Source organism: Ambystoma mexicanum, chromosome 2q (genome assembly GCF_040938575.1).
Source record: "Ambystoma mexicanum isolate Mex_15411 chromosome 2q, UKY_AmexF1_1, whole genome shotgun sequence".
In the NCBI taxonomy this organism is placed as follows: domain Eukaryota; kingdom Metazoa; phylum Chordata; class Amphibia; order Caudata; family Ambystomatidae; genus Ambystoma; species Ambystoma mexicanum.
Window position 1 is genome coordinate 379608615 of NC_090924.1, and position 24484 is coordinate 379633098.

General features: G+C 48.4%; 1 protein-coding gene across 1 annotated transcript in view; it reads left to right on the forward strand.

Moving 5' to 3' along the window:
- The first annotated feature begins 6490 nt into the window (after window positions 1–6490).
- Window positions 6491–24484, forward strand: part of LOC138569438 (heparan sulfate glucosamine 3-O-sulfotransferase 4-like) — an 892166-nt gene continuing 874172 nt past the window's right edge. Inside the window, exon 1 of the mRNA XM_069647408.1 lies at window positions 6491–9473. Within this exon, the coding sequence (XP_069503509.1) occupies window positions 8407–9473 (1067 nt within the window). The 5' untranslated portion in view covers window positions 6491–8406. The remainder of the gene's footprint in view (window positions 9474–24484) is intronic.

Here is a 24484-nt window from a genome sequence, read left to right on the forward strand (position 1 = left end):
CTCCTGGGTTTGCCTCAGCCCACTCCGATGGTAGTGATTGGAGCTGTACAAAAGGTACGATGTTGGGAAATGTGCTTACAATGTAGAAAAATTGCTTTATATTTGAACATCAAAATATAGAAGAAACCATTTGAGCCAATTCACACATGCCACAGCGCCACCCAGCATCCATCAGTGGAACTTCAGCTCCGGCTCAGAGGCAGTGAGCAGAACATTGTGGGTATGTGAGTTAGCCCAAATGCAAATTCAAACATTCAACATTTTCTTCCATATATTTTGACATCAACAAGTCCTCAATAGCTACATCCAGCAATCCTGTAGTTGCTTTTATTAGCCAATAAGAAAAATGCATTAAACGCCATGAGATAACAGTATTTCAGGCAGGGGCTTGCCCTCTTTGTTTGAGGAAGAAATTCTGGGAGTTGGGCTATGGTATTAATTTTGATTACTTAAATAAATGTTGTGAATATGGTCACATGGAAACTTTATAATGAAGCCATACATGTGTCAGCCTTTCATATATAAATGTTCTGATAACCGGCGAATATTATACATGAGATTTCGAATCAATGTCATTAACATCTTGGTTATAGAATGTCCACGGAAAAGGAAATGTTTATACATATGTTATAGACGTTTTTGTCAAATTAATGATTCTACAGAGAAATGTCTATGGATACATTTGATGGAACACCTGCACAGCGATTGGAGTTGTTCAGGTATTTTAAACATGATCCAAGGTTTTTATTGGTCAAAATATTTTGAGAGAAATGCACGGGACACAAGTTGCCTTGCTTTTGACTTCATCAACTTTTTTTTTAAATCTTGAAAACATTATTTATTTATTTTAAAATGTTAGGGCACACATACCAATGTTTAAATGTAATGGTGATGTTAGATGATTCGATTTATTGTAATTGTAATTGTTTATTTGTAAAGCACTTATACACAATTGAAGTGTTTCAAAGCGCTTCAAGGCAGGAAGGGAACAGGAGAATACAGTCGTCATGCTTAGGCCTTGAAGATTCCGAATGATCTTAACAAAAATAACCAGCATACTAGGCCAGAGGCATTTCAACTAGTGCAAGTCCATGGCAGGAAGGAATAAGGGACGGGTAGCAGGGGGGAAAGGGGAGAAGAGCATACAATCAATAAACCACCATACTAAGCCTACTGACTTGCCAGATAGTGCAAGTGAATGACAAAGTGTGGGGAGAGAAGGGGGGCATGAGGGAAAAGGACATGCAGAACAATAAATTACCGTACTAGGCCTGGCGACATTTCAGATTGATTGGTGGTTGGTCGTCACTAATACACCTATGCTCAGGTATTTCAGATTCAACCAAACACGGGAGGGGAGACAGAGGGCGGACAGGACAGCCAGGCTTGCTCGGCCTAGTACATTCACTGTCGTGCAAGTGCGAGGACAGGAAGTGTGAGGGAGGGGGACATGTACGCCAAGTTCAGCAAGGGCCTGAGTTAAGTGCAGAGTGATGCTCCTCTCATGGAGCATACTGCGTGTGCAGTAGTGCCAAGCCGAGTACAGAGGCCAGGAGGCAAGTGCAGGACTGGAGCGGAAGCCTGGGACCTGTGAGGCTCTGGAGGTCACCAGGTGACCAGTCTGCGAACTGAGCAAGTTGGGAAGAGAAATCAGGAGGGTAGCAGGAGAGAAGAGAAAGGAGGTTGATATTGTTGCCATTTATTTTATTTGTGAAAGGTTAACCCCAAAACACAATAAAGATAATGCTCTTTGTTGCTTCCCAGAAAGGTCTGTGCTTAATAAATCCAATTAATATATTCATGGAGACGGCCCTTGGGTGGTAGCGGTGCACGGTATAAATCAACATAACATAACGTAGTAGCCCAATGTCGTCTAAACAGAACTGTCACAGTGAGCGGGCAAGCACACCTTCAGAGGATGATACATAGTTCAGGGAGGGTATGAATTGACTAGATTATCCGTGATCAATATCGGAAAGATTAATGTGAGGAAACCCACTAGTTGGTTACCTGCCAGGATGCTTGAATGTATGCAACCCCGTGATTCTGGTCTAGGATCCTGACAGCCCCCAATTCCTAATAATACAGAGGGTTGGCTTACGTTACTGGTTGAAGATCTGTGGAAGAAGGCCAGGACACTTGGAGAAGCAAGACTTGGGGTCAGATTTCAGAAACTTTGCACTGGTGCAAGTGCAAAGCTGCACGGTATTAGCACTAGGGAAAACTTACCCTATTTTTAAAACACCTGGACATATTAGAAAACCATTGAACCATAAGCGCAGTTTGGCATGGTATAAGCACTAGGGCTAAAATTGCCCTAGTGCAAAAATGATGCCAAGATGCCTCAGGGCTGCTGTGCGCTATATAAATGTTAATACATAAATAACTTTTTGAAACATTATTGCAACAGGGCATACCATTCTGTATTTGCACTAGAGCAAACTTTGCCCAGGTGCGAAAATGCTGTAACAATTTACTTTTTTTTGCACTAGGGCAGATTTTGCCCTGGTGGTTAAACCATTCCAAACGGCACTTTCCATGGTGCAATGATGTTCTAATATGTCCCAGTGTTTTTAAAACTAGGGCGAACTTTGCCCTAGTGCTAATACCGTGAAGCTTTGCACCTGCACCGGTGCAACTTTCTGTAATCTGGCCTCAGGTGTAAGAAGAAGCCGTGCTGCAAGCTGCAACTCCCCAAGAAGCTACACCCAGTCTTTGTGAGAACCAGCAATTCAATCCACCAAGGAAAGACCAACACAGGCACGCAGTCCCTTTAGGTCAGCGGGCATCAAACCGTGAACCCTCCGTGATCCCAGTAACTGAAGATGCACGAGCAAATACAACGAGATAGCGTGTAACTTTCAATTATAATGCCTGACCCAGAGAGCATTCCAGCAAGGGCACCAGGAATGGGTCAGTCCTACCCCTTGAAACACAAGTGTGTATGGAACCTGCCCAAGTTTTCACTTACCGTGTGAAATCTGGGTCCACTTCTGTGATTTCCACACTCCACAGTCGGAAGTTCATCCAGGCCTGCCATGTATCCATCTCCAGCGAAAATTTCACCCCAAATGGGAGAGGATTGCCCAGTATTCCACCACTTAAGTACACTTTCCTGTGACACAATAGAGTACTTGTCCAGCCGGAGGACAATGAGTTTAGGAGTTCCGCCACCTTAGGAAGGCAACAGGAAGAATCAGGAACCTTGCCCTTCCTTCTGTGAGCACTGTTTCCACATATAGAGGTTAGCTGGTAAGTGACATCTGAGAATATACCTCCTAGGGTTGGTAGATTGGTTGAAAGTACCTATCAAAATGGCGGGCCCCTCTGACAACAGTGGATCTTAGTTGTGCCTACTTTGGCCCTTCAAGGGAATGCATAAGGTCAGGTATGGCCTTCGGAAACAAGTGAGAAAATGCGGGCTCAAACTCCCCTGTGTATTAATTCTACTGTGAGGATTGTCCCAGCTGGGACAGCATCGGTGAAGGTATTTTAGTTGGGGTTTATGTGGGCACATGATGTGAAGATTGGTCCTGTTCACTAGCCTCGGCATGTGCTCTACCATTACTGTGGCCCAAAGATGCACTTAAAACAAGGGATTGGACAAAAAGTCAAGAAGATGATCTCTCCCGATTGGAAGAGGTCAAGAGTCTAACGAGGGGGACGTTTGTCCCATATTAGGGTGAGTTGATATGAGAAGGTTTAGCAGGACTGTTGTGACTGCTGGTGAAATGGTGGCTAAGAACTAGAACTTTGTAAATGGTGGTCATTGCTGAGTTGATAGCACAGAGAGGCAGAAGGGTAATTTGGCAAGCAGGTCTGGGCTTCTATCTGGAGGTCTTAGTTGGAGTGCCAGCAGGCAAGCCTATTTCTTGGCCCGGACAAAGCAAGCGGTTGCCCGGGGCCCAATTTCTCTGATGGTGCAATTGCCACAGGTGGGTGCAATTTCCCTGGGGGTGCGATTGGCCTGGAATTGCGTGATTGCCCTGGGGGCAGGGTGATTGTCCCGTGGCAAGTAGTGGCAGAGGATCTCTTATCCCTTGGCAATCACTTTTTGTGGTTTTGTGCGCCTCTCCTTGGTGGCTGCCTTTGTTCCTCTAGTATGCTGCATGGATGAGAGATTTGCACAAAGGTCTCACAATTCAACCGTTAAGTGGAACTGAGCAAAGGCAATACCCAAGTTTCTAGTGTTACGCCTACAATTCTGGACTTGCATTGTAGTAGAGTCTAAAGTGAAGTGTCCCCATTAAAGCCCATAGCAATACAGCACCCGCAGTCTGTTGTCAATATTCATGATGATGCGAGAGTAAAATTCAGGGGTTCAGGAGAATGTGAAAAGCTGTCCGAATGATCGGAGAGAGGGGATCCTGCCAGAGCGGAAGAGCGAGGCTCGGGAACTGTGCATGCTGAGAGGGAGAACAAAATTTTGTGAATGAGAGTCCTGCAACAGTTGCCATCCTACAACCCTGCTAGAAATTACCGGCACAGTGCACAGGAGGATGTCTGACAAAAAAGCCATAAGCAGCCATAAGCAGCGGTAGCGACATAGCAAATAAGTGAAGTAGTGGAGCAGCAGCTGACCTGTTTTATAAGAGAGTGTGGCCATGTCTTTCCTGGAAGTTGGAGGCCAAGGAGACTACTTGTGGGAATAAACCAATGAGCGAAAGTGTGTTTGGGATTTTTCTTTACAGGGAATATTTTAATATAGATGGTTGTGGATTGTTTAAAAGGTGCTTACTTTGTATACTTTACTGTCCACGTTATTGGAAAATATTCTCTCTTGGGTTATTTTTCGGGTGGTGGTTAATTTTTTTAAAGGCTAAAGCTCAGTTGTCCTTTGCACTTAATTACATTTGCAAATTTCACTTTAAAAGGGTGTTCTCTTCCTGTATGTATATCAATGAGCCAGTCTGTCCCGCCATGTTTATTAGGTGCTGAGCCCTGCTGATTTTATTAACACATGAAGACCTTTGAAACTGCTTACTCTCACTGCCTCATCGTCAAGGTAAATAGGGCCTGCTTCAATCACACTGTACGTTGCCCTGTCTGTGCCGTGTTCAATCACTGTCCTGCCATCATTGAAACCTGTGGTCACAGCAATAGACATGTATCTTAAAATAATAAAGGCTTTGCTTGGAGACTCATTCAAAATAATCCTCCTTTCTGTTCATTGATTATTGGGTGTCTCTTGTATCCTTTCCTCTCTTTAGATATAAGTCCCTAAAGATGTTTCTGTATTGAGGGCTGGACTTTCTCACACAGAGACCCAGTCCCCCCTCATCTAAAATTCTCCAGAAACAAGAAGCACAAGAGACCCTGAACCCCCTTTGAGTGGCTGATGTTGCAGCCATTGTATACTCACATCCAAAAGCATAAGCTGTTCAAGTGAGTATATATGGTTCATGGTTACACACATTTTAATGTTAGGGTGGGTATTGTGAACAGTGATGTGAGCACCAAACCATGTGCCTGTTATGCATTTAGAGAGGCACACGTACAATACCTTTTATCACAGACTTGCTTATCAAATATAGAAATCTCTGATCACTGTTATATTCCTGAAATGTGCTGTGATTTAATGCAAAACACGCAGGGACACTCATTGGTGCTATTTGTCCCCTTTCCCACTCTCATAGAGGTATTTTGAAAGAGTATGTCAGGAATGTACCACGCTGTCCATCTTCGAATGATAACCTTCCATCATAAAATAATATATATGGCTAGTTTAGTGTTGCCCCTTGCGAAATCCAAGTGAGGTGGTATGAACAGAACTCCTACAACACAGGCCCAGTGGCCAGTGGGCCCTCAGACGCCAGCAGGATGGTCACACCACAGTGTTGCAGTACAGACAGTTTGAAACTGCATTCAGGCAAGGCCTTCCTTAACACCAGGTGACAGAAGACCCCTGTTCTTGGGCATCAGCAGCTGTGTGTTTTTTCACCTTAGATTCCTTCTATAAAGTACTTGAATTACAATGTAATGAAATCAGCGGTATTTGTATAGCAACGATGCATTGATATTGAGGAGGGGTTTTGTCGCATGACACAGAGGTGTAGTTTGGGAGTAATGTGTGCAGGTGAGAGGGGGCACATTCTAGTGTTTTGCCCTGGGCACCAAGTTGGCTAGAAACGGGTTAATAGCTCTTTGTTCATTTGGGGATTGGTAGGTGATAGTAAAAGTATCCAACTCCTTTTAACAACAGGTGTCATTGTCAGGTGTGTTTGGTGTTACTAGATCTGAACTGGCGGTGATTATACGTGTAGTAAGGGAGGGCGAGATGTCTTTAGGCCGCTACTTCTGATGCTTTGCAAAGTGTGGCAGAGCCGTTTGTGGTTAGGGTGGTGTGGGTGAGTATTGCTGCAGGTGAGTTCATCGTTCCTTGGTTAACCTCTGAGACTCCGGCACTCCCTCCTTCCGGTCGAACAAAAGGGGGTGGCAGACGCCCTCGCAGCCGCAGTGATTGGCTCGGCCCCGATCTTATGCCCGGCGGCTGTGTGTGATGAACGGCGTGATAGCTGAGGATACCTGAGAGGGTGAGCGGTAGGAGGGAAGGGGTACCATCGGAGCACGTCCTCTCTCTCACGGTACGGGAGGAGGCGTCATCTGCTCTCGGAGCTGCAGTGAGTGGCTCATCGCTGAGCTGACTCAGGGAGGCGGGCCCGACTCCCCAGCAGAGCCCGACTTGCAAGCACTTTCCCTGCGCAAAGTCCAGCAGCAACAGGCGAGGGCAGCGCAACCTACTCGGCGCCCACTCCAAGGCCCCTGTGATGATCGGCAGCCCCCGTCATGCCGGCCCTTGCTGCGGGTGGAGCAGCACACACGCCGGAGAGAGAGACAGCTCGGATCGGAAGGGCTAGTGGTGTCTCGGGAAGAACAGAGTGCAGCCGCGGGGAGCTACCCTCTGGATGGGACTTGCCGGGGCTCTCCCTAGGAGGGGCGGGGCCGCCGGCTGCTTTACACTGGCTGGGGAGGGAGCGGGGGCTGCCGTGTACAGCCTTGTAATGCAGTGACGTGATTGCGCTGCACTGGAGGGACACGCTGTTGCTGTTTGGGACTTCGTATTAAGGGACAGAGTCTTGCTGCATAAGAATTTCTTCGGAGGCGTTGAAGCAATACTGCGGGTGCGTATGTCTTTCCGCAGTTTGGGGATTTCTCCTGATGGCGATATTGGGACTACCCCGGAGGGACCGGCTCCTGCCGCCTAGGACTGTCCCCAAGAGACACCCTGCTGCTCCTTAAGAATACCACCGAGGAACAGAGTGCGGTCCTTAAGAATAAGCCCGAGGGACAGACTGCCACCGCTAAGCACTGAAGGAAAGACCGCTGCCGTGCTGGGTTATGCCCGAGGAACAGACTGCTGCCGTGTATATGGACCACACCTGGAGGGACATACTGCTGACAGCTTGGTCTACATCTGGAGTAACCAATTATAATCAGTTACGCCTGTATTTGAAATAACTGACTACTGCTCCGCGCGGGTATCCCCTGAAGGGGAGGCCGCTGGATTCCAGGCTTTTTTTTCTGAATGGTGTAGTCTGCCCGCTGCTTTGGGCTGTCTAATCAGTTGGAGCTGTTTTCTCTAGGACCAAATCGCCGCCCCTGCTTATTGGCACTGGCACCTGTTTACACTCTTCGGGTGTCTCTGGGGGTCCCAGAGAGCATCAGAGTCAGCACCCTGGACGGTCGCCCATCACCGCACGGAATCCCCGGTGCAGGCACGGGCTGCCTTTCGGGGGCGGACCTGGAGCGTGGAGTCGTCTCGCAGGGGTCTCTGAAGGTTTAGGGCTATTTCTTGTAGGGTCGGCCTGTCCCTCAGAGGCTCTCGGAAGGATTACAGCAGTGCACTGGAGAGTGGGTCTCCCTAAGGCGTTGGTCTGTGGCCCGAAGGGTCTCCCACAGGGCTGACTCCCAAAGGTTGAGGACTGACTAGCGAAGGCTCTTGTGGATAGTTGTGGCTGTTTCTCGGGGGATTGCCACGATGTCCTGGAGGGGATGCCTCCGTCGGGTAAGACCTGCTGGATGCAGGTCACGGCTCTGAAGATGACCCTGTTGCCACTCGGTGTGATCTGGTTCCACGTCTCTCAAGGAAAGTGTCCCCGGTCGGGATGAGGTTGAAGTGGTTGCTTCTGGGAGAGTACATCCACACGCCAGAATATATATCTGGAGTCCTCGCGCTCTCCTCCTTCCTGGGGTCTGGGAACGTTCTTTTGCTGTGACCCGTTAGGGTCTCTCCCCCGGGGCTTGCGGGCTCCCCGTCCCCTGGACTCCATAGCCGTTCCACTCCGAGGCCCACAGTATCCCCGCCCCGGGCCCACAGGCTCTCCTCCCGCCGGGGCTCGATTCTAGCGGCTCTATGCACCATCGGGGCTGAAACCATGTCTGCTGGTCCGGCGCTGGGGATCCGCGATGGCCCCGAGGTGGCCCGGCTCTACCCTGCTCTCTTCTAAGGCCCCCCGCAGGCTGGTATTTCTCTTTACCCTCTCCCTGTCCGTCACCTATCTGTTCTACAGCCTGCTAACCTGCTACAGCTCCTTCCCCCTGCAGGAGTCCGGCGCCTTCCTGCAGCCCGACTCCCTCAGCAGCACCCTGGTCGCGCGGAGCTCCCTGCAGGGGCCCGTGGGAGAGCGCAACATCGTTGCGGGAAGGTACACCACAGAGCGCGTGTTCACTGCGGATGGCAGTCCGATGCCGCCACGGCAGAGAGGCGATTATGCTGGGAGTTTCAGCGCCGTAGACAAATACACAAGCGATCGCTTCAGCACCCTGGACAGCTCCACTAAAGCCCGGCTCAGTGCAGTGGACATCGCAACGGGAGGCCGGCTCCCGGTCTCCGAGAGCAGCAACGAATCCCCACCGGCCGCTTTCAGCACCTGGGACAGTTCCGAGCGTCTCCTGCTGCCGCAGAAGTTGACCGCCGCGGAAAACACCCGCACATCCCCCGGCGAGAATCCGACCACCATGGGCAGATACAGAATACCCTCGGGTAGGGGGGTCGAGGTTTTATCACCAGTCCAAACACTAACGGAAGAAGATATCAGTTCTTCACCTTGGGCCCAGGGCACTTTGGGACCTTCGGCTTCCCACCAGCTCGTACCAGGCAGCGAGCCCAGAATCACGAACTCAGCTGACCCTTCCCCACAAGATGATGCCACCTACCCTTCAGAACCCCCCAGCTGGCGCCGCTCGTCACTGGTTCCCAGCCAGGTTTCCAAGGAGATGGAGACCGAGCGCCTTGATCTGGAGCACCAGGAGTCTAGCACTACAGACGAGGAACTGGGCCACAGGGCGCCGCAAGCCAACAGTACCCCGGAGTACGGAGAGCAGAAGTTGCCTCAGGCCATCATCATTGGGGTGAAGAAAGGAGGCACGAGGGCGCTGCTGGAGGCTCTAAGGGTGCACCCCGGTGTCCGGGCCGTGGGGGTTGAGCCCCATTTCTTCGACAGGAACTACGAGAAGGGCTTGGAGTGGTACAGGTAAGTCACCTGTGCCAGTGGGCGGCATGTCTAAGCGTTATGTTTTGCTCATCCCCCCACCCCTTTACTCCATGACCTCTGCTAAAGTGTAGCTGTGAAAATTGGCCCTGTGACTCCGACCTTTACGTGTTTCCACTGTGCACCGCGCTGTCCGAGAAATTGCACTGTAGCATTTTGACAGAGTGTCGCTTCTGGTCTGCTGCCTCGGGCCCTGCCCCCTGCTGTCCAGCCGTCTATAACCCGGTTTCATGGCGCTAAGACTCTACAGGTTGAGGCCCGCCGCGCCGAGACCCCAAGGTCTCCATCTCTGCTATCTATCCAGGGGCTCGAACCCCCTCAGTCCTGTGTTCTGAACACGGCAATGTTCACGCTCTGAAACCGCCCAGCCTGAGACCTTGCACTCCGAGACCCTGAACACCGAGACCATGAACTGTGTGGACCGGCACCACACGACTACACAATATGAGACCATGCACACGAGAGCACACGGTCTGGCGCCCTAAACCCTGAGTTCCTGCACTCTGAGTTCATGGGCACTGACACCCTGAAGTGTGAAATCTCCACCCTCAGACTATGAAATATGAGACCCTGCACACGCAGACCTTGTACCCTGAGACCCTGAACCCTGAGAATCTGAACCCAAAGATCCTGTCCTCTGAGAACATGTGCTCTGAGACGCTGCACCCGGACTATGAAATCTGAGACCGCGCACACCGAGACCAACTTGAGACCCTGACCCCGACACCCTGAACCCTGAGACCCTGCAGTGCACCCTGAGACTATTTAATATGAAACCTTTCTTACTGACACAACACATTCTGAGACCTTGAACTCTGTGGGACACTGCACTCCTAGTGCCTAAACCCTCAGGCCCTACACTTTGAGAGCCTGCACCCCGAGACGGTGCACTCTGAGACCATCCACTCTGAGACCATGCACTGTGAGACCCTGCACACAAGGACTATGAAATATGAGACACCTCACACTGGCACACTATACTCCGAGACCCTGCACTCATAGCCCTGAACCCTGAAACACTGAAACCCTGCTTTCTGAGACACTGAACCTTGAGTCCCTGTACTCTGAGACAATACACCCTGAGACCATGAACTGCGTGAGCCTGCACCCCGAAACTATGACATATGAGACCCTGCACACTGAGAGCACAAACCCTGAGACCCTTGTCTCTGAGACGCTGTGCGCTAAGACCCCAGAGTCTGAACCCTAACACAATGCATTGCTGCGGCTCCAGGTCCCAGCGTTGGGCTCCTGTGGCACCAAAGGGTGACCCCAAGTTATGACAGACCCCCCCAGACCACATGACATAGCAATGGAGAGCACAGGTCGCTTTTGGGCAACTTTTCGGGTCACTCTGGGCACGTGTCCCGAGGATTCGAAGCTTTGGTTGCTCTGCCTTCGCCTTAACGCTGCAGTTGTAACAATAGGATTGCATTGTAGGAATAATATAGTGAAAGTTGTTTTTGAAGTGAAGTTTGCCCTATGATTTAGTAAGATGCATAACTATTAATCAGAGTCGAATAAGGACATTTGCGCGCGCGCAGGGACAGGCGCCCACATCCACATACGGGCGCAGCTGCACAGGGAGATTTACGCGCGCACGCCCACGGCACGTTCTATCTACAAGGTGCCGCGAGGCCTGAGAGGAACAGGATGCCATTGCATGCTCTGTTACGGAACATCAATAGCCGGCTTTCAGCACACCGTGCGCGTGCTCATTAAAAGGAATCGGGTAGGCTCGGGAATTGACAATCCAGCCCTGAAACGGCCGTCTTCTGACATCGACCTGCTGCTTCCAGCCCTCTCTGGAGCTCCTCTACGAGCTGCGAGGAGGAGGCGCCGGGACCGGGGGGCGGGCTCCTTCAGTCAGTACACATGGCAGGGGCTTCTCGGGGTTGCGCACAGAGGTGAAGGTTGCGCCTCTGCTGATACCGACCTGATTCCTGCCCTCTCTGGGGGGAGGGGCGCCGCGCCTAGGGCGCCAGCCTAGGGCGCTGCCAGGCTTTTCAGGGTGGTGCGCGGAGGTTGCGCCTCTCCTGATGCCGACCTGCTGCTTCCAGCCCCCTCTGGAGCTCCTCTGCGAGCTGCGAGGAGGCGCCGGGACCTGGGTCCGGAGCTCCCTAAGGCAATACACATGGCAGGGGCTTCTCGGGTTTGCGCACAGAGGCGACCGTGCGCCGGCCCAGCGTAGGGCGCTGCCGGGCGTTTCAGGGTGGTGCGCGGAGGTGAACACTGCTGTCGTGCTTGACGCTTCTCGTTGACCCCGAGATGTGTAGAGCCGAGTTTCTGCATCCTGGAATCCTGTCTGTTTTCAGGAATTTCTCACCGGTTTATTAGTTCTGCTTACTTTGTCTCTGACATGTGGTGAGGAGGAGGTCCTTCTAATCAATATGAGTTACCGTTTTCATAAAAAAACGCTATGGCCTCAGCTATTCCTCAGGCCCGTACACCGTAGAAGCACGTGCTACTGGCGCCCTCGTGTCTTGATTATGCATTGTGTTAACAACAACAACAACAAACAACAAACGCTGTTAGATATGGCACGGCAATTCAGGAAATAGCCCAGCAGTTTGAGAGCCGGCTGCTGAGATGGCGTGCAATGTGCAGGTCCAGAGTCAGGCAGAGACAGCGCAGCCTTTTATCCCCTCCCCCCAGGCCAATAACATAAGTATAGTTTTCAAGTTCGCGATAATCATGGCGTGTAAAAGTCCCCTCCTAATGCACTTTGGACGGAAGCTCTATACAAAAGCACTGTGCGCGATGGCAACTAGGAAGCGATTGGACGAGTACCAAGTCGTTGAAGACCTTGAAGCATAGTGACACGGCGAATGCAGACCCCGGGCGTGATTCACAAAGTGTGCTCCATGTACTTAAGGCAGGCCCCCGGAGGGCCCCCCTAGATTTAGCATCCCACTTAATCCACTGCGTGCGGCCCACTTTGCCTCGTCTTTCCATGAATGCCTCAATACACGTTTAATATCTTAAGGAAGGAGAGAGAGAGATATATATATATATATATATATATATATATATATATATATATATATATATATATATATATATATATATATATATATATATATATATATTAGCACCTTGCTTGCAGAGGACGAGCCTCTCGGAGCAGCAAATGCCCAGGGGGAACTTGCCCCCCTCACTCCCCGGATGTTCTGGGAATGCATGCAGTGGCCTGCAGGTGCCATTCCTCTCACTGGTCGGATGTTGCCTTTTCTCTTCAGCCTTTTGCACAACAGCCATTGTGGAGACGGCCCTCATGCAGAACTCTCAGGAACTCTTAACATTCGTTAGCAATGTATGTAACATTTGCAAGCACATCATGTAACCAATCATCTTAAGCTAAAGTGCCCAGATGCCCTACGGTTAGGTGCGCTATAAAAATGTCATGAATAAATAAATGAAATAAGTAAGTAGACAATGTATATAGCAACATTGTGAACCGAAATTCCTTTTCTACCTCATGATTTTGCTCATTGTCTTAATGAAAGGCCCTCTCCTAGATGTTGCTGCCACAAAAGCATCTACGGCTGTTGCCTATTTTGCTATGAATGGAAAGCATAGAAAGAGCCAACAGCTCTCTTCAGTTGAAGAACAGGGCGGGTAGAGGCTGCTCCACATCTTCCGGCAGAAGAGTGGAAGCGCGCTGTGAAATGTATTGAAAGAGTTAAGTGGTGGTGGGAAGGAAGCAGTTCTCAGCTACAGTAAGATGGTTAGGTTACACAAGTTCCCTGAAGCTACTTCAAAGTGCTATAGGAGAAGACTAGAGAAGAAGGTAGATTATGAAGAAGTGAAGCGGTACTGTTGCCACATGATCTCAGAACCCAGAAAAAGTACAACAACACCTGCCAAATAGTATGAGTGCATGAGCATCTAATGGGAAAACTTGGTATATAGTGAGAGTATCTGAGTCTTGCATCACAATATCTAGAAAATAGAATGAATACTTAGGCACGTGATCACAACAGCTGGTGTGTGTTCCTGGATGCATAATGTTCACTTATGGGAAATGTTTGCACGCCGGATGGATAGCTCATGTGCAACATGCTGGTTTTTTAAATGGGCAATCCCGTGCAACACGTTTGAAACCCTGGTGGTACCAATGAATCCAGGAGTCTGTAACATGCAGCTCCTAAAGTGTTATGGACTACAATTTCCTTGTTACTGCACCCATGACTATCATGGCTAGTTCTGATGGGTGTTGTAGTGCAAAACCTCTGGAGATAAAAAGATTGGCTCCAGAAAAACTAGTCCTTTCTTCAACCTGAGTTTGATGAGTACAATCAGTGGATGATAATAACAAACATTAATACAGGGCTTAGAAGTGGTTCATCTACATGAAGCTCAATACAAATTACCAAAGTGTAATGATCTGATGCAAGTACAATGCCAACCTATGGACATGAGTAATAAACTGTGCTGGTTGCCTTTGCCCGATGGTAAAAGCTGTCCATTTGTGTGAATACCTGGCAATGATGAAAGTTTGTTACTGTATGATGACAATACTTGCAATAGGTTTTATATTAATATATGCTGGCATAACCGGGGCAATGATGGTTATTTAGATGTCCAATTGTAACACTAAGCACATTGTGCATGTACTTGGGCATGTGATTTCAATTCCTGCAGTAGCAAGGAAGAAAATCTTGTCACTATACACATGTCAAAACTGTTGACATTGTTATTTATGGTTGCCTCAATAATTGTTCTCTAACTTTACACATTAACACACACACACACACACACACACACACACACACACACACACACACACACACACACACACACACACACACACACACACACACACACACACACACACACACACACACACACACACACACACACCCCCCCCCCCCCCCCCCCAATTCCCTGTGCAATCCCCTCAAACTTCAAAATTTCAATTTTGCAACTTGTGGCCCCTTTGCTAAAAATTGAAAAGCAGCAACAAACATAATGGCTAACAATATTGATTTTCGACCAACTTACTCAAACTTGTGTTGCTTCCCAGTAATAGCATAGTTTGACAAGTTGACTCCACGTCACCTGAGCCCATGTTTTTAGTATTCTATGCATTCTGGGAGTAAAAGTAGTTTGTCTCAAATGGATTAACATACCAGAAAATAATGATTTTGTAAAGAACCCCACAGTGCTGTTCAGGTGGCTGTGAGGAACTCCACCATCCGCATGGTGGGTGTGTGCTTTCCTGGGCTATTTTGAAATTTTAAAAGAAATTGAATGATGGCGGATGAACCTCCTAAAAATGTGTGGGGCTAATCAGCACACATTTTCCTATGCTCACCACATGACATACACATAGACACTTGTATTCTGTGTGGACACAGCCTACAGAACCCAGCTGTCCTTCTTGTCATATTTAGTTGGGATATGACAGCCAAGAGTACATCAAGGCATCTCAGAAGGGGGAGGGCAAAACCATTTATTTATTTAGCATTTTGAAAGTGCTCACACAGCCCGCAGGTATCGAGGCACTGTTACAGTAATTGTTTTTTTTGTTCTCTTAGTTGCATATTTATAATGCGCTTAAACACCCAGAGGTTTCTAAGCACGGACCCGGGGATCGAACCTGTGTTGCTCCGTGTCGTCTTGTTTCCAAGGCACGCACGTTGCTGCTGAGCTATAATCCCGGGACAGCTCAAATTCTCCTGCCATGGCCAGCCTCACTAACTATCAAAGGCTCCATGGATCCACCTTGTCCTTTTGTTTACCCTCTGCAGATGGTGGCAGCAATTAACATAATTAACATACTAATAGAGTATACTTCAAACAGGCACACATGAGGCCTGGCTTCAGAGTTTTAACAAAGGAGACAATAAACCCAAAAACTTTTGATATGCACTGTGTCAACCTGAAGCTATCTCCCGCCTCAGTATCAAGGACAGTGACCTGTCATGACTGGAAATATGTACTTACAGTAGTCATCCCCACAAGGTGACGCCATTCAGAACGTACAAATATGTGGTTTGGTGGTGACCAACAGTCTGGTCCTGCCACAGCTTCAAGGGAGACCTGCTGCTTTAAGCAGGAACCACAGGGAGCTCAATTAACCAGAGAGACCCTTTGATCCACAACAGACAGGACGATGTGTGGGACATAGTTTTCACCCCTTTACCTTTTCTGTTGCAAAGCCCTCTGGTTCTGACTTCATGCATAAATGAGATTGTTGGTGGGGACCCAGAATTGGTTCATTAAGGTAAGCTTATCCTACACCAATCACTGTTGCCCATTTGGCTTTAAAAGAGGGCTATGCCCCTTTTTTGGGCTGATCATCTAAAGACTTTGCAAGGAGTAACAAGAAGAACTCATTTGGACCCTGGCTGAAGGTTCAGTCTGCTTTACAGCTTTTGGCCTGGATTTACAAGAGGGAAGCAGGATCCCTCCCTTAAACATCTCACAGGGAACAGAGGGAGATATTGAATCCAGAGGGCACCCTAGCAGCTCCAGAACCAGTACCCAGGCAGCACACAGCATGCCCTGCTAGGCTCTGCAAGCAAGCTTCCTAGGTGGGAAGTGCCAAAGAGTCTCTGAACCAAACCAAGGACAAGGCCGCTGCCTGCAAGACTCTCTGCCGCTTTGGGCTGCCCGCCTTAAAAGAAGACACAAGTCCAGCGAAGAAGCTATGAGGAAAAGCATCAACTAGCATCTGCCTTAAAGGACATTTTCAATCCAGTCGAGCCCCTTGAGCTGCAACCACTGCACCGCTGACTGTTGTCATGCTGCAGTCGCTAGCGCCATCGGAGATGCCTCGACCAGTGCTTCAGACCCGCCATCCAGCACTGAGACAACGGTTCCTGACCCTGTGTCTCCCTGTAGGCGAACCTGCAGCTGTTCATCCAGCCTTGCTCACCGAACTGCCTGCCGCTTGATACCCGCAGCTTTCTCTCATTTTGTACTCTGTTGCAGGAGCTGCAAAGCACCCTGACACCGACTCTACACTGTCAAGCACCAAGAACTTCTACAAGCATAAGGTACATTGTGGTTTTGTCCTCCTGGTGACATTTTATGACACATTGCTTCTTTGTGCTGAGACAAAGAATCCTTGAACTATTGCGATTAATTACTTTACCGACTACCCTCCTGTCAGTATCCAGAGTGCATCTCTTTTCCTTCTTTAAACTGTCTGTCCACTGAATTCCTCTACAGGGTGGACTGTATTGTGTATTGTGCTAGAACTGTCTGTTGAATAATAATAATGGAGATATTTGTATACACCCTTGACTGGACAGTCCCTTTTATCATTGGGTAATAATTGTATTTTCGCTGTGTTGCAACTAACCAACGGTCCGAAGCCTTGCAGAGATAAGCCTGACATTCCTTCCATGTTACCAAAATTGAACAAGGAGATGTATAATTTGCTTGTGTTTCCACTCTGTTCGGATCCCTTCTTGTGTACTAGAGGTGTGGGGCTGATTGATAGTTTAGAAACCGATTTTCATTTCTGGACCACTGGTGCCCCGGAAGTTGATTCATCACAATCGCGTTATTCATTTGATTGCACGAAAACATTGATTAAACAAGAACATTATTTTAGTCCCCTGTTAAAAGTCCACAGATGCATGCCAATTCCTCCCCTCCTCATGTTATGCCTTTCTTTGGCCATTTAATTGGTCTCGCACTCCTGCACACACAACTGCCTGCTCCTGACAGCTTTGTTTGTCCCTTTTGATTAAACTAGCAAGCAAATGAACATAAGTAGCCCTTTCAGTTCACCAACAACGCCCAACCCCGCATTCTGGAACTTACGGTGCTATGCAGACGTTACAACTGTAATTTGTCATTTTTAGTTCCACAACGAGATGCTAATTTGGGAGTTTGGAACCTTGTTAAAACAAAAAAACCCAGCGGAGTATTCAGCCATTGACTGCATTTTGGGAGGTAGATGGATATGGACTGGGCTGGCTTTTCTCCCTGTTCTCCCAGGTCAGAAATTGACCAGGCTGCTTGCTTCGCCTCTTGACCCCAAATGTGCCCCAGGCCATCGCACAGTTTGCTTGCCCCTAGAAACGGGCCTATACCCATCCTTTGCATGGGTTGCATTGCGATGCTGCTGCCTGCCTTCATCCATTCAGAGCATGAGCGAAACCTGAACTGCTGGCACATCTATGGCATCTCTTTGGTGTGAGGCATTTGCCTGGCTGCCACATGCACAGCACTGGTTATGTGTGTGAGTGACACTTGCACCGCCGGCACCTGTGTGTACCGGCTTTGCTTATGAAACACGTACCATACATGACTGTGTGAATGAAGCCTACATTAATGCGGCCTGTGTAGTACGTATTTTGCATGGAGGACACATTCATTGGTGCTCTTTAGTGTGGGCAAAGGCAGCATTGCTGCAAACTGGGACCTACCGGTAATGAGAAGCGTGAACTGCTGAATCCCATGCGTTTCCCTTCTTGTACATGAGGGGACATTGTAGAGCTGCTGCCTGTGCTTTAACTGTTCTGTGTGTGAGTAAAGCTTTCCCTGTTGGCGCATTTATAGCATCGCTTATGCGTCTGTGTGTGGGGGGAGGGGTGGCATGTGCTAAGCTGCTGCCAGAGGGGAGCTTGTTCTGCTGCCGCTGGTGGGGGCCCTGTTCTATATGGAGGACTCAAGCACTGATGCTCTCTGTGCAGTGCCTCTTCTATGTGTGAGAGAAGATTGCACTGCTTCTGCTTGTGGCAATTCTGTTCTTTGATGGAAGGAATAGCATGCCCTGTACTGCAGACTTTCTCTCAGGGAAGCTTGCCCTGCTGCTGCTCGTGCTGATTATGTTCTTTGATGGAGGGAAGATCACATCATGTGCTGCAGACTTGCTCTCATGGACGCTTGCCCTGCTGCTGCTTGTGCTGCCTCTGTTCTTTGACGGAGGGAAGATCGTATAAGGTGCTGCAGACTTGCTCTGAGGGAAGCTTGCACTGCTGCTGCATGTGCTGATTCTGTTCTGTGAGTCAGGGAAGATCTTGTCCTGAGCTGCACATGTTCTCCGATGGAAGCTTGCACTGCTGCTTCTTGTGCTTCTTCTGTTCTGTGAATGAAGCGCATGTCATGTGCTGCAGACTTGCTCTGAGGGAAGCTTGCCCTGCTACTGTGTGTGCTGATTCTGTTCTCTGAGTGAGGGAAGATCATGTCCTGTGCTGCACACTTGCCCTGAGGGAAGTGTACACTGCTGCTGCATATGTTGTGCCTGTTCTGTTTGTGGGAGTAGTTGACACTGCAACTCCCTGCACAAAAACACTCATGTTAGGCGAGGTAGTTTAGGCTGCAGTTTCTGAGAATGCACAGCAAAGTACATACTTTGTGTGATAGGTAAGCTTGACCACTACCCCGCGTCCTACTGTGTGTGGTGAACATGTCAGCCAAGCCATCTATCTTGCTGTAAGTCATGATGTTTATGTTCTGTTTCTTCTAAAAAAAACCTAATAATAATAATAAATCTTGCACTGATTCGCCCAATTCTCTATTGGTTCCCTTGGAACAAGCACTTTCCAGTGTTCGTTTTGTCAGTGAAGGTTGTGGGTCTGTGTGACAAATCAACTTCTGGAGCACCAGTGGTCCAGGGAGGAATATCGGTTTCTAAACTATCAATCAGCTGAACACCTCTAGTACACCAGAAGGGATCCAAACAGATTGGAAACAAAAGCAAATTATAACCCTCCTTGTCTAATTTTGGTAACGTGGACAGAACAGCAGGCTTATCTCTGCAAGGATGTGGATCGGTGGTTAGTTGAAACACAGTGAAAATGCAATTATTACCCAATGATTAAAGGGACTGTCCAGTCAAGGTTTTTTAAAAATATCTACTTTATTATTATCACAACGGACAGTTTTGGAACACTACAAAATACATCTCACCCTGTAAAGGAATGCGGAGGACAGCCAGTTTCAAAGAAGGAAAAGGGATGCACTCTGGATACTGACAGGAGGGTAGTTGGTAAAGTAATTAATCACAAATGTTCAAGGATACTTGATTTCAACACAAAGAAAGCAACAGGTTGTATAATATTACTAGGGGCTTTTGGAGATGGACCAGGGTGACAACCACAATGTTCCTTGTGCTGTAGATGGTCTTGGTGCTCAACAGGGTTGAGTCGGTTTCAGTGTGCCTTGCAGCTTCTGCAACAGAGTTCATGACGTGAGAAAGCAGTGGTTATCAGGCGACAGGCAGTTCGGCGAGCATGGCTGGACAGATGGCTGCAGGCTGGCCTAAACAGCAGCTTGTGGTCAGGCATTATTGTCTCAGTGCTGGTTGGCACATGTGAAGTACTGGTCGAAGGCATCTCTGACGGTGTTAGTGACTGTGGCGTAACAATAGTCATCAGTGCAGTCGGTTGCAGCTCGAGAGGATAGACTGGCTCGAAAATGTCCTTTAAGGCAGATGTCGGTAGATTCTTGTCAATGCACTCCTCCTAGCTTGTTCACTGGGCTTGTGTCGTCCTTTAGGGCGCATAGGCCAAAGCTGAAGGGAGTGTTGCAGGCAGCCCCCTTGTCCTTAATTTGATTTAGAGACTCTCTAGCACTTCCCACCTAGGAAGCTTGCTGCAGAGCCTAGCAGGGCAAGCTTTAGTGCTGACTGGATACTGATCTGGAGCGGCTGGAGGGTCCTCTGAGTTCTTTTCACTCTCTATTCCCTGGGAGATGTTTAGGGCAGGGATTATGCTTCCTTCTTGGATATCCTGGCCTTCCTTCACTGGCAGAAGATGTAAGGCATACTGTACCTTCAGCCAGGGTCCAATGCTGATTTCTTCTTGCATCTCCTTGCAAAGTCTTCAGATGATCCGCCTATAAGAGGAGCCCAACCCTCTTTTAAGCCCAAATGGGCCACAGTGATTGGTTTAGGGTAAGCTTACCTTAACAAAGTAATCCTGGATCCCCACCAACAATTTCCTTTATGCATGAGGTCATAACCAGAGTGCTTTGCAACAGAAAGGTAAAGTGGTGAAAACATGTAATACTAAGTACCGCCCATCTTCCTGTCTGTTGTGGATCAAAGGGTCTCTCTGGATAATTGAGCTCTCTGTGGTTCCTAATTAAAGTGGCATGTCTTCCTTGAAGGAGTGGTGAGACCAGAATTTCGGTTGGCTCCTAAATCACATACTCCTACCTTCTGACTGGGGTCACTCTGCAGGGATGACTGCTGTAAAAATGTAAACAGCTCTCCCAGACTTGACAGGTCACTGCCCTTGATACTAAGAGGTGGGAGCTGGCTACAAGTTGATACATTGCACATCAAAGGTTGTTGGAGTTTTCGTGTGTCCTCTGTTAGTCCTGTAGTCAGCCCCCTCCCCGTGGGCCAGTTTTAATTAACTCTGATTAGTATGCAGAGCTGCCACCAGCAGCTAACAAAAGGCAGGGTGGATCCATGGGCTTTTGTTAGTTAATTAGGCTGGCCATGGCAGGAGGAAGATTTTGCCTTCCCCCTTCTGAGATGCCTTCATGTACTCTTGGCTGTCATATTGCAACTAAATATGTCAGGGGAGACGGTGCCTGTAGGCTTTGTCTACACAGAGTTCACAGGTCTATGTATATGTCGTGCAGTGAGCATAGGAAAATATGTGCATACTATCCCCACACATTTTCCGGAGTTTAAGCTACCATTGTTCAATTTCATTTAACATTTAAGAAATGCCCAGGTGAGCGCATGCATACCCTGTGGATGGGCGAATTCCTCACAGTCTGTGTGCGTCTGTCTGCAAAACTGCGGCGATGATGCTCGTAGTCAGGCCTTCCTGTCGGTAGGTGTTCATTAGTGCAGTTATGTGAGAGCAGCAAGCAAAGGCAATGTATGTTCTTAGGTGATGAGTTCACCCAGTTTATTGGTGCAGGATGATAAAAAACAGTATCAGTAATAATGAGGATTATGGTAGCAATATTAATAATTGATATCGCACTCATGCACGTGGAGCCACACAGCTGTAAATAGCTGGGTTTACTATCTCCTTATGATTGCATACAAAATAACCACGCTTGGGTGAATAACGGGTGAGTGGATCCAAAAGAATTCTAACCGATGCCACAAGTTGCGGTAGGAGCGTTAACCCACCAGGGTTGCTGCGCTCCACGCTTCTTCAACGGACGCGCATTGGCTGAAACTCTAGCGCAACACTCTGAAGGCATCCGGTTGCCTCGCTGCTGTGCTGTAAATCATTTCTGTTATAGCTTAATGCGGGAACACTTCAAGGGCCTGTCACTCTGCACGCCCTGTTCCAGAGGCCTGCGTGGAAACCCGCCACACAAGCTCGCGCTCTTCTCCAGGCACCGCACGCGCATTTCTAAATCTGCTCCTAACTCCCTCTGGGGGTTGAACGTGTCCCGCTTTACAACTCCAAACATTTAATTTCCATATTTTAACTTATGAAGAAGTTCGATTTATGATGAAGTCTTTTTACTCTGTTAAAATGATCTATAGTAACAGAATACTGATCAAGGTTAGGCGGCGTCGCCAGCCGCGCAGCGCGGACTACGGGGCTGCACGGGGGAGATCTGATTTATGCAAAATGGCGAGGCAGCTTGAGGGAGCGCGGCTTCCTGGTGGCGCACTGACGCCCCCACCAGGACTAGTGGGGGCACGCCATTAGAGGGCTCTGTTTACGCTTCAGGGTCAACCGTGATTGCGTCTTTGTTTGAAACAATTTGAGGCTTTTTGGAGGGACATGTCCTCTTTTTGAATCAGAAACAAAGACTTGAACAAAAAAACAAAAAAACTGCGTTAGTTAATTATCCGAAATGTCCTCAGGGGAGCGTCTGAAGTTTCGCAGGCACACGAGAAACCTGGTGGGACTGTCTGCCCATCAGATCGTGCATTTGATGATCCTTCACTGGGTGCTGCTTTAGAGGAAAGTACTCATGGAGTCCCCTGAGTGGTTCCGATGCTGGTGCATTACAGAGGCTACTCACGTCATCTTCTGAGTGGTTCTGATGTTAGTGCATCACAGAGGGCACTCATTGAGTCCGCTGAGTGGTTCCGATGCTAGTGCATCGCAGATGGCACTCATGGAGTCCCCTGAGTGTTTCCGATGCTAGTGCATCGCAGATGGCACTCATGGAGACCTCTGAGTGGGTCTGATGCTAGTGCATTGCAGATGGCACTTATGGAGTCATCTGAGTGGTTCCGATGTTGGTGCATCACAGATGGCACTCATGGTGTCTTCTGAGTGAGTCTGATGCGTTGGTATCACTGAGGACACTCACGGAGTCATGTGCGCTGCCCTCATACTCGAGGATATTTTCATGCTCCTGCATCAGAGAGACCATTCAGAGTGTCCTCTTGTTTCTTCATATGCTGTCGTATCAAAGATGGCACTCATCGAGTCATCTGAGCTGTCCTCGTGATTTTGTATCAGAGAGGGCCCTCTGATTCATTAGTATGGTGTTATTTGCAGAGGGCAATCGTGGAGTCTTCTGAGTGGGTCTGATGCGTTTCTATCACAGATGGCTCTCATTGAGTCCTCTGAGTTGTTTTCAGGCTCTTGTATCAGCGATGGCCCTCATTGTGCCTTTTGGCTCATTCTAATGCTGTTGTATCAGAAAGGGCAATCATGGAGCCCTCAGAGCTGTTCTGCTGCTTTGTACCAGAGAGCTCACTCGTGTGTCCTCTTGCCAATTCTTATGCTCTTTTCCCAGAGAGGTCACTCATGCTGATTCTTATGCTGTTGTATCAGAGAGATCACTCATGGTGTCCTCTGACTGATTCTTGTGCTGCTGTATCAGAGAGAGGTGTAATCTGGCTGATTCTTATGCTGTTGTATCAGAGAGATCGCTGATGGTGCCCTCTGACTGATTCTTGTGCTCATGTTTCAGAGAGATCACACCACATATGGTGCCCTCTGACTGATTCTGACGCTGTTGCATCCAAGCGGTTTCTCATGGTGTGCTCTGGCTAATTCTAATGCTCTTGTATCAGAGAGATCACACATGGTGTTGTCTGACTGATTCTTATGCTGTTGCATCAGAGAGATCACACATGGTGTCCTCTGACTGACTCATCTGCTGTTGTAACAGCAAGATCAAGCATTGTGTACTCTGACGGATACTTATGCTGGTGTATCAGAGATATCAAGCATGGTGTATCAGAGAAGTCACCCATGATGTCCACTGACTGATTATTTTGCAGTTCTAACAGCGAGATCAAGCATGGCGTCATCTGACCAATTCTTTTGTTCTTGTATCGGCGAGGTCATTCATGGTGTCCTCTGACTGATTCTTATGTTGTTGTAGTAGAGAGCTCACTTGTGGTGTCCTCTGACTGATTCTTATACTGTTGTACCAGAGAGATCACTCACGGTGTCCTCTGACAGATTGTTATGCCATTGTATCAGAGAGACCACCGATGCGTCCTCCGAATTATCAGAGGGATCACACATGGTGTCCTCTGACTGATTCTTATGCTGTTGTATCAGAGAGATTGCAGATGGTGTCCTCTGACTGATTCCTATTCTGTTGCATCAGAGAGATCACACATGGTGTCCTCTGACTGATTCTTATGCTGTTGTATCAGAGAGATCACAGATGGTGTCCTTTTAGGGATTCTTATGCCTTCATATCAGAGAGGTCACTCATGGTGCTTTTTGGCTGATTATTATGTTTCGTATGAGAGAGCTCACTCATGGTGTCCTCTGACCGATTTGTATGCTGTTGCATCAGAAAGATTTCTGATGGTGGTCTCTGACGGATTCTTATGCTCCTGTATTAGAGAGATCACTCATGGTGTCCTCCGACTGATTCTTATGCTGTTTTCCAGAGAGACCACTGATGGTGTCCTCTGACTGATTCTTTTGCTCTTGTATCAGAGAGGTCACTTGCGGTGTGCTCTGGCTGATTTGCATGTTCTTGTATTAGAGAGATCACTCAAGGTGTCCTCTGACCGAGTCATATTCTGTTGTATCAGAGAGTTGACACATGGTGTCCTCTGATTGATTCTTCTTATGTTGTTGTATCAGAGAGATCATGCATGGTGTCCTCTGACTTATTCTTAT